General features: G+C 36.9%; 1 protein-coding gene across 5 annotated transcripts in view; it reads left to right on the plus strand.

The window, feature by feature from the left end:
• Positions 1–10,168, plus strand: part of LOC127880229 (TBC1 domain family member 30-like) — a 62,466-nt gene extending 52,298 nt beyond the window's left edge. For 3 of the 5 annotated variants that reach the window (XM_052427551.1, XM_052427536.1, XM_052427557.1), the window contains 7 exons: positions 185–347; positions 826–997; positions 3,012–3,117; positions 3,673–3,892; positions 4,886–5,110; positions 5,278–5,483; positions 6,148–7,547. In XM_052427551.1, the coding sequence (XP_052283511.1) occupies positions 185–347; positions 826–997; positions 3,012–3,117; positions 3,673–3,892; positions 4,886–5,110; positions 5,278–5,483; positions 6,148–7,440 (2,385 nt within the window). In that variant the 3' untranslated portion in view covers positions 7,441–7,547. Of the gene's footprint in view, positions 1–184; positions 348–825; positions 998–3,011; positions 3,118–3,672; positions 3,893–4,885; positions 5,111–5,277; positions 5,484–6,147; positions 7,548–9,815 lie in introns of those variants that run through there. The other 2 variants (XM_052427566.1, XM_052427544.1) reach the window with 2 other exon arrangements.
• The last annotated feature ends 703 nt before the right edge of the window (positions 10,169–10,871 follow it).

Consider the following 10,871-nt stretch of genomic DNA (forward strand, 5'->3'; position numbering starts at 1 on the left):
TCTTACTGTTATATTCCGTCAGGTGATGATATTCCTGATAGACCAAGGTGCGCATTGATATTCAGGTGTTAATAACAATGTTCTTACTGTTATATTCCGTCAGGTGATGATATTCCTGATAGACCAAGGTGCGCATTGATATTCAGGTGTTAATAACAATGTTCTTACTGTTTTATTCCGTCAGGTGATGATATTCCTGATAGACCATGTGCTGCCTCAGGGTTACTTTGCCAACAACCTGCGCGCCCTCTCTGTGGACATGGCAGTGTTCAGAGACTTGCTCAAGATCTTCCCTAAACTGTCACGACATCTTGACTATCTGCAACATGCACTGGACCAGCCTTCAGGTATGACACAGATCAATACTAATTTATTATATAATTTATAGCATTCATTGTTTTTAAAGTAGTAAGAGTGAGAAGAAGAAATACAACACGAGATGATATAACCCTTTTCCCCATCAGACGCAAAATTAAAATGGCTTTTGCAACCAGCATAAAACCAGAACAGATTGCGAGTAACTTGGAGTCTGGTCAGATTTTATGCTGTTTGCTGCTCATCAGTATCTCAGGGTTGGAAATTAAGCCTTAAAAACTTGAATCTAGTAAGAAAGGTGTTTAATTAAATTTTAATTTCTTAGGGACCACAAATGCGTCAAAATACGTATCTAAGTGGTAAAGTGTTAAAGAAGAAATGATTATAAAAAAAGAAAGGTAAATAGAAGTTGAAAAGTAAAAGGCTGATATGTAGGACTGCATTTTTTTTTTAAATTAATATACAATACAAAAAGAAAGATTTTCTTTATTACGTTTTTTCTTTCTTCAGGTGGATGTTACGAGCCCCCACTGACCAATGTTTTCACGATGCAGTGGTTTCTAACCTTGTTTGCGACCTGTCTTCCCAAGACCACAGTGCTGCGAGTCTGGGACTCCATACTGCTGGATGGCTCAGAAATCCTCCTGAGGACTGCACTGGTCATCTGGGGAAAACTCTCCAGGTATTAAAGAAATCGGCTGGCAGTATTTGCTATTGTCAAATAAAGGAGATATGAAACACAATGTTTATTAGCTGGAAAGTAAACATGAATTTCCTTTTTCCATCTTGGTCTGTCAAATATTATAAACAAAATGTTCACATTCCATTGCTCAATATGAAAATAAATAAAGATTAAATAATTATTAGGGTAAAAGATTTCTCATACTCAATTCAGACATTAAAAGCTCTCACAACCTAAAAATTGGTCCTTATTTGTAATAAAACATGACAACAAAAATAGACTTGCTGTGCTTTCCAGAGTGAAGGTCACATCAGTTGATTGTTTGGCTGTTTTGTTAACTTGTCTATTCACCAAATACTGGCACCTATACATTCAGTTATACGTTAAGTTGGATTCAGTTGGGTTAAAGTAATTTCTAATTAGAAGTTTTATTTCACAATAACTGACATAAATGTTATTTGGATGAAGGTGCTGTGCTGTAATTTGTGTGTAAGTAGCTTTCATTCAGACCTTGCTTCAAATGTAATTAAATTCAAGTGAATATGGTTTTTACTTTTTCAAAATCTAGTTTCTTGTTGTAATTTGTAAATTTTTTGCTTAAAGTGCACATATACTATATAAAGATTACATACATTCTATTTCATACATGTCCTTAACTTATACTATATAAAGATTACATATATTCTATTTCATACATGTCCTTCTGGTCATTTTGTCAGGTGATGAAAGATATGTGATATGTCTGGTTGCAAACATGATGATTGTGTTTTGTGGTCATCAGTGTCAGATGTGACACATTTTTAGTTCAACTATACAAATATATAGTTGTCAGAACCTTGGGGTTTTAACTCCCCTTTAACTAGAGGGTGGATCTAGCTCAAACTGTTACAGTTAGAAAATATTAATGTGTAGATGATTTTAAAGCTAGGAAGGTTCTAACTAGTTTTGACTGATTTATGGCATTCATCTTTTTGTCTACTGTGGAATAGACAGGGGTTTGTCAGTGTCTAAAAATGTGTTGTGGGGGCATTAGTGTCTTTGACTCATTCCAGTTTCTTTGTTTATGTCCGATCATTGTATAAGTTGCAAGCATGAATATAAAGAAAGTTGTATACTTTACACTGGAAAATAACATAGCCAGAATTTCTTTTTTATGCATGTGCCTTAAGTGTCGTACTAAATAAGCCTGTTGTGCAGTCCGCAGTACGACACTTGTAGCTTTAATTGTATTTTTAACTCGGCGTTTTCGGAGAAAACCCGTGGTATTGTCATAGCCAGCTCGTCGTGTCGTTCAACGTCGGCGTCGTGCTAAAACCTTAACATTTTGTTAAGGTTTTGAACATTGGCTCTAAAATCAAATTGCTTCCACCTACAACTTTGAAACTTCATATGTAGATGCACCGTGATGAGTTCTACACGCCACACCAATTTTTGAGTCACTAGGTCAAAGGTCAAGGTTGTTGTGACCTTAAAAAAAAATTTATTCTGTCAAGCTTTCATTTATTCAAAACTGCACCCGTAGCCGAGTGGGAACCCGTTATGCGGTGCTCTTGTTTATTTAGAGGAAGTATTTTCTTAGCAAAAATTCTGTTTAGGCTGAAAGTGTTGTCCCTGATTAGCCTGTGCAGACTAAACAGGCTTTTCTGGGACTTCCCTTTTCACGCATGCATGAAACCCTGATGCGTAACTTATTTTATTAGCTCGGCTGTTTTCGTAGAAAACCCGAGGTATTGTCAAAGCCAGCTCGTCGTCTGCCATCCGGCGTCCGCCGTCCGTGTCGTGCTAAAACCTTAACATAGGTTCTAAAATCAAAGTGCTTCCACATACAAGTTTGAAACTTAATATGTAAATGCACCTTGATGAGTTCTACACGCCACACCCATTTTTGGGTCACTAGGTCAAAGGTCAAGGTCACTTATGATGAGCTTTCATTTATTCAAAACTGCACCCACAGCCGAGTGTTGGCACCCGCTATGTGGTGCTCTTGTTAAACTATTTGTCATCTGTCTTTCAGCCGTATCCTACAGGTGGGTTCAGCGGACCAGTTCTACACATTGATGGGGGATATCACCCAGGAAATGGTGGAGGGAAACCTACTGGATGTAGACGTCATGATCAAGGTATGGCTATAACATGTCTGGTGTATAGATGTACAATGGTGTTGTGCATGAACCTTGAAATTGACATTTGAAGTTGCTCCTGAACATTGTTCCCATTGGTCAGTCACACAATTTGATATTTTTGTAAAAGATGTTCTTTTACAATTACGCACATAAGGTTGCAGAGACTGTAGTAAATCTTACTATAAAAACATATAGATAATCTGATTACATATATCTTTCTTAAATTGTAACTGTCACTGTTGAGGCATCTTGACTGACATATTTGCTATTGATGCTATACATATTTTCCACGTAAACAATTTAAATGTAGCTTTGTCTTACCTAAAACTTGTTTTGACCCTGATTGGTTTTCATATGCTATTCAAGGTTGTGAAACCAGTTTTATTCATGTGTTAGTTTGTTGCAAAAATAAGTATTGTATGTTGTGTTTGGTTCTGTTTACACTGTTTGGCTATGATTCCTTGCCATTAATAAAGGACCGCGTGCCACAATAAAGTTTCTATCCTTCTGGTGCTCTTTGAATAATATTCTCTTATGTCTGCTTTATTTCAGAGCATCTACTCTATCGCCCCATTCCCACTGCAAAATCTGACAGAGCTACGTGAAAAGTACACATACAACATCCGACCTTTCACCCCAGCAACCAAGAGGTCAGTGGGGGCCAACGGGGCAGCGTTGCCTAGCGACGAGGATGACCTTGAGGAGGAGGAGATGGAGAACATCACCTGTTTCACAGGTTTCATTCCAACAGCTGCATCTGGCAAACATAAAGGTAGAGAAATATGTATAGAACATGCAGTTGGATTATGTCTGTGAAAATATCATTTGTTTCACTGGGTTCATTCAAATAGCTGTGTCTAGCTGTAGTAGACAAAACTATATTGAAATATTTCTTATGCTTCTGTCCTAAGAACATGTAATGCTGATGCATAGTGTTGGTTCATTCCAACAGCTTTGTCTAGCTCCAGCTTACATAAAGGTAGAGAATTGTATGTTGAACATGCATTTGGCTCATGTCTGGGGAATGTTTCTAGCTGCACTGGGTTCATTATGCTCCCCCAAAATATTTTTGGGGGGAGCATATAGTTGCCGCTTCGTCTGTCTGTGTGTGTGTGTCCGTCCGTGCACAATGAAACTTTATGGGAAGCTTCACTACCATGAGGAGATGTGCATATTATCAGGGGGTTCTGAACGGATGATTTTTCACAGAGTTATGGCCCTTTGAAATTTTCCATTAAATGTATTTATAGTGCAATTCTTGTCCCCCCAACTACTAGACGTTTCCTTTTATCTGAATATATAGTGCAATATTGTGACAAAAAAAACCTTTGGGGAGCATCACCCGTCTCCGACAGTTTCTTGTTCTTATAGCTGCTACAATCTCTAGCACACATAAAGGCAGAGCAGTATGTGTGAAATAAAGGCTTGTGCTTATGTCTGGAGAATACTACTTGCAACAGGGTATTAGGAGCTCATTCCAACAGCTGCTGCAGGTTCTTACAGACATATGGGTAGAATGCAAACTTGTTTACTTTCTGACCAATAATTAGTTATACTTATTTCAAGCAACATAGGTAATGATTATACCAGTGCATGTAGTTTAAAAGTGATTTGTATGTGCTGTTACATGATCCTTGTATCCATCATGTATCGATTCAGGCCTATAAGGGCTGCATAGGTAGACAGACGCCTGCTCCTTTAGGAGATATTTTAGCAAAACATTCTGTGTTTACAATTTTATTAAAGGGTTGAATTATTGTATCAGTTCTGGTACCTATCCCACATTCCTCAGCAGGTCTGGAAGGAGATCAAAGGACTGTCAGCCTGCCAGATATTTCCTCCCTGGGCCCTGGAGCGTATGGAATGGGGGGCAGCGAGGCGGGGATAGTGCCAGCCTACATGGAGAGAATGTCCACAGATATCGGCGCCCTAAAGAAACAGTACGAACGGCTGAGGCACAGGCAGAACCAGGCTCATATCCTTATCAATGGTAACTAGTTGTAGTGGTCATAAGTATGACAGTATAACAGCTATAAAACATAAACACGAATCTTTCTTGGAAAGACACATTCCTGAATACCTGAAAATGACTAAATACAATTAGAGTCTAGGACATGATAAACATCAATGAAAAATCAAGTGGCTTCTTTCTTTCAGCTGCCACTGCTAGACAGCACACCTCCAAGGCCCGTCCTATAGTGCCCACCATAGAGACCCCAGTCGCCATGAACCACCTGTTTGTCAACAAGCAGGATCTCAGGGGCAGGAACCGCTTTGTGGCTGCGGGGCCAAGTATCTCTAACATGTACCCTAACCTCACACCTGTAGGGCCAGTGTCAGAACAGGGGCACAGACATGCACAGGTAGACGTTTTATATATTTTAAAAAGTAACTTTTTATCAAAGATTCTAGTAAATGTTAAGCCTACTTAGTCATGTGGGTCTGTTTCAATTACTCATTTACATATTATTTTATAGCATTGATCACAGCTTTTCTCATTTTTGAAGTTTGTCATTAAATTAATAGATTTAAACATCAAATTATAGAGCTAGAGCATTAGATCTAGAACATAATTAAACAAAAAAAGTATTTGAACCAGGGTACTATGGATTTAAAGGCTATGGCCTTAACTTTTCAGAGAGCCTAAGTGCCATATTGCTTCATGTATTTTATACTTTATACAACTTACACACTTCTTAGTTCAAAATTGTCCCCTCAGTGATCAGTAACTAAGTACCGTCAATTAGGAATTGCAAATGTGATGATACTTTTATTTGTATTGTCAAATAAAACAAAATGTATGGGATATTTCTTCTTGATGATTAATACGTGATTGTTTAATTTTAAAATAAAAACAGAAATACCTGCAAAGGGAGATTAATCTTCAATGTATACTTGTCCTATTTAAAATGGGATTATTCTCCTTCACACATAGCTACATAGCTAGTATAAAAATATTAGTGGTTGGAGCACGTTAACCTTGTAATATCTTGCAGTTTTATGACTTTATTCCCTTGAAAATTTCAGCCCTTTAAGACAGGTGACTTTAAGTGGAGTCAGAAATCTCCCGCCAAGCAGACAATAGAAAGGGATGTCACACCTCCAAGTCAGAAGCAGGTGACAAAAGCATGTGCAGCTGATATGGCTATCAAAAAGCAACAAGAAAACGGTAAAAATATTGCCATCTCCAATAAAGACACAGAAATATACTCAAGTAAATCAGATGCATTAGTTCATTCCTTGGACACAGAAGAATGTGGACAAACTGCCAATATTCAAGTTGATATTGAAAGACCTGGCTTGAAAAGCTTGTCAGTTGAAAATACTGAACTAGACTTGAGGAGTGACTTTAAGGAGTTGTGTGAATCTGATGCAGAACTAGAGGAAATCTCTCGGTCTGATGTAAAGCCCACCCACAGTCCTCTGAGGCACAACGACTCTGGTCTCGGCACCTCCATGTGTTCATCGTCTGTGTCTGTGTCCTCTGCAGAGAGTTCACCTCAGCACATGGCAGTGCTGCATGGGAGAAGTGTGGATCTAGATTTGGACTTGAAGTCTGTGTCAGAGGAGACCTTGACTGTGTGTTCGGATATTAACAAGAGCTGGAGTTGTGATCCGAGTGGCCACGTTGAAGCTGAGGAAAAGGTTGGGTGTGATTTGGCAGGTGAGAAATCTAATGGTGCTATGTGTTTGTCTATGGAGCATTTAATTGTCAGTGGTGCTGATGAAGTAAAATCCAATTTTAATGAAGCGGAAGTTCTTGGGTGCTCAAATGACCGTGATGAATCAGGTGTAATTTGTGATAGCCGGGTAAGTTCCACAGAAGCCAAAATCTCTGAGAATAACCTCACTGCCGACTATGACACTGTCAAAGAAAATAAAACAGATACAAGCAAGGTATTGCAAGCAGAATACCCGAAGCCTATTGGCCTAAAGATCAAGATTCCTAGGTCTGATAGCTCTCATTCCAAACGGTCTTCAGTGTCTGACAGTTCCCATGGCCACATTAGTTCCCATAGCAACAGCTGTCAAGCCAACCTCCCTGATGTGTTCAGTCCAGACTCCAAGTGCAACCTGTCCTTCCAGCAATACTACATCAACAAACGCTCCATGGTGGCAGCCTCCTCCTCCAATGCTTCGTCTATTGAATCTCATTTGCGGAAATCTCAGCTGCCACAGAAGAAGGCGTTCAATCCATTCCCCGTGAAACATGTGAATCAAAATCGAGCTAAGACAGGCATCAAATTGGGCCTCTATAAGCCGTCTACATTAGACCAGTTTGATCGTAACTTAAAAGGGCAGTCGGTACTTGGAAAGTGATAATATTAGCGCAATATTTACATGGTTGTTCATGATATGTTGAACATTTGGGTTAACTTGTTATATATTTACTAGTTACCAGGTTTTATATTCAAGAAACATCTTAATTTATATTTTATTATATAATGTCTAAAAATCGTCATTTTTTATGCCCCGGATCAAATGATCGTGGGTATGTTCTTTTTGGCCTGTCTGTCTGTCTGCCATTCTATCTGTCATTATGTCCCAAAACCTTAACCTTAGTCATAACTTTTGCAATATTGAAGATAGAAACTTGATATTTGGCATGTATGTGTATCCCATGGAGCTGCACATTTTGAGTGGTAAAAGGTCAAGGTCATCCTTCAAGGTCAAATATCTAGGGGGCATTGTGTTTCACAAACACACCTCTTGTTTCTAAAGCTTTTGTTTTTTCAGTAAACATGAATTCTGCAATGCTTAGTAATTACTTATGTGTTATTTCATACTTTTTACTTAGATGGTAATATAATTATATTTTGAAAAAATTGCACATTATAAATTTCAAAACTTTTACTTTAAATATTAAAATTAATAAAAATTAAATTATTGTATGGTTCATTCAGAAATACAGACAGATAGTGTATATATTGAGAAATTAATGATAATGTTATTTGATTTTTGAGTTAGTGGATAAGAATCCCATTGTAGATATTTGCAATGCATGGTTGTGCATCTGTTATTTGTTATATTTATGCAAAGGTTGTCTATATATTTTTGTTATAATGACCACCATCATGCAAACATGGGTCTTTTTCCATATGCGGCCAGCATAGTGCCAGCCCAGCCTGGCCAATAGCCCAGCCTGGATAGGAACTACTGTATCTGCTGATGAGATCACATAAGTTTGTGTGACTTTATAGTGGACAGCATCGCTCCTGACCAGTGTAAGCAATTTCTGCAAATGGCATAAGATCCATTTTCGCATGACGCGGCTCATTTGTTATTGGCAATAGGGTGTTAAAGTTTTTTCTTGTTGTTTTTAGATTATATATTCAGACCAAAGTATCCAAGAAATCTCATAATATGTGCAATACAAGCATTAATTATTTTCACATCTATAATTTACGTTATACCAAATGACATTCCAATTTTTGTTTCTTTTTATTTATTTTCTTGTTCAAGATTATTCTGGCTTTTTAGAAATTCCATTTTTGTGTTTCATTGATGCATTTCCATCTATATTGTTGGTATTCTTGCTATTAATTTATTATATACAATTCAAACTGTGTAACATTCTGTTTCAACCTGCCATATGTCCTTTAATTGTTAAAATATGCTATATAAGACATTTGTAATGGACCTACAATAACATTTACTTTGTAAAATCTTATAAGGAGATGAATCCTTACAAAAGCAACAATTTGGATTGAGTAAACTGTAATAGACATTACAAGAAGATGATACTAATGTTTCTGGTGATGTAGCCTTACAAATTCATGCAGCCCCAATCTACAAACACTAAGCAGAAACCTTTTAAATGGCCATCTTTTAAACCAAAATTTTAAAACTGTTAAAATCGATCAATCATGTGTAATAATATTGATTGGTGTTTTTTACCAATCTCATAAATGAGTCATCTTTTTTGTGCTTTTCCAGTTGAACATTGTTTATCACATGTAAGCAAAGTCAATAGACAGCAATTTCTTTTTAAATACACAGAATTTGTCCATATATATATCAGCAATTTAATAACAAATGTCAACTTGAGACATGTGCAATTATCAATGTATAATTTACATCAAGGGCAATTAGACAGCTGTTGTAATGTATACATTTCCTGTGAATATATTATATATTATCATTTTTTCACCAAATCCACAAAGAACATCATGAGGAGTTAGCCATTCAGTGTGTGGGTGCAATAACATGTCCTGATTAGAGTAGGTTGTAAAAGAACAAAATAATTGAATAAACTGTATACATGATAAAGATAGAGCAGGCCTCAGATAGAGCAGGTCTCTGGGAAAACTAGGCTTAATGCATGTGTGTAAAGTGTTGTCTTAGATTAGCCTGTGAAGTCTGAACACACTTATCTTGGGCAGCGCATTTTCTGCATTTATTAAACAAAATTCTAGGCGTAAATAATCAACCCTCATCAGCTTGTGCACACTGCACAGCCTAATCTGTGATGCTTCTTATGCAATGCATTAGGTCCGTTTTTCCAGTGACTGGCTCAGTTTATGTGTAAGAGTTTTACTAAGTTGAATTACAATTGTCTTTTAAAAGAATATCAGTTTTTTTATTTGTATGTCGCCTTAATGTTGGAATATAGCAGTCGGACATTCCGTCTGCTTGTCTGTTTGTCCATCTGTCAGGCATTCTTTTTATCAAGTTGTTTTTCTTTACACCTTCAGATATTTACTGAATATTGGTATGTGAGTCTACCTGCATGAGTTACAGATCAATTAAGAGTTTTGTTGTGGTCCATTGATTTTGGGCGCAGTTATAGGCCTTGAGCTTACATATTTTCTCTACAATAACAGTTTTCCTTTACAGTTTTACTTAATTCCTGCAGATATTTACCAGATTTTTAGTGTGCGAGTCTATCTGCATGACTTGCAGATTTAGTATGAGTTTCGTTCCGGTCCATTGGACAATTTTATCTAAAATAACTCTCTTTTTGGTGCGAAAAGCTTCCAGATATTTATCGGAAGTTTGTGGAGTTTTGAGCACACAGTGGAATGATGGGGCATCTGTTCTCTATGGACACATATCTTGTTAAAAAAATTTGAATGCATTACCAGGAAATAAACTCTGTTTTATGCATTTTTGAAAAGCAATCAAAACTACCATGTGTGCCTCAATAAATATCTTGGCACTAAAACATTCCTCAAATTGATATTACTTAACCTGCTGAAACACTCATTGAAAATACATGACTTGCATAAATCCTTGACTGTAATGTTTGCATCATGAGCTACATTTTCCTATTTATCGTATCAATAAAATGACTTTTCATACTCTTGTAATGTAATGCCCCTTCCTCTGCTTTCTTTAAAATGACCCTGGCGGAGTTATTATTTGAAAATACTTCAATAGGTCTTCACTTTCATGCTTGGATGGTACGCTAAACACCACATATGTGACAGATTATTGTTTGTAAATAACTATTGTATGTTTTTTCCATATATATTAAGTTAGGCTTACTAACATGCCTTAATGAAATCATTAAAGAAAAACTCCATATAACAGATAATTAAGCAACCAACTTAGATGTAGTATACATATTCTGTCTAGTGCAAATGTTGACGTAAATCTCAGCTGACATTTCTTTTCCTGTGATTTGTTTCATTTTTACAAGATGAGTCAGTGTGTTCATGGGATGTCTTTATGTTCCATGGGGATTACATGTCATTAAGGCATAAATAGCCATAATCTTCCACAGTTGTGTTCCATTCTTGTTTAGTTTA

The sequence above is a fragment of the Dreissena polymorpha genome, chromosome 1 (genome assembly GCF_020536995.1).
Source record: "Dreissena polymorpha isolate Duluth1 chromosome 1, UMN_Dpol_1.0, whole genome shotgun sequence".
NCBI classification, from domain to species: Eukaryota; Metazoa; Mollusca; class Bivalvia; order Myida; family Dreissenidae; genus Dreissena; species Dreissena polymorpha.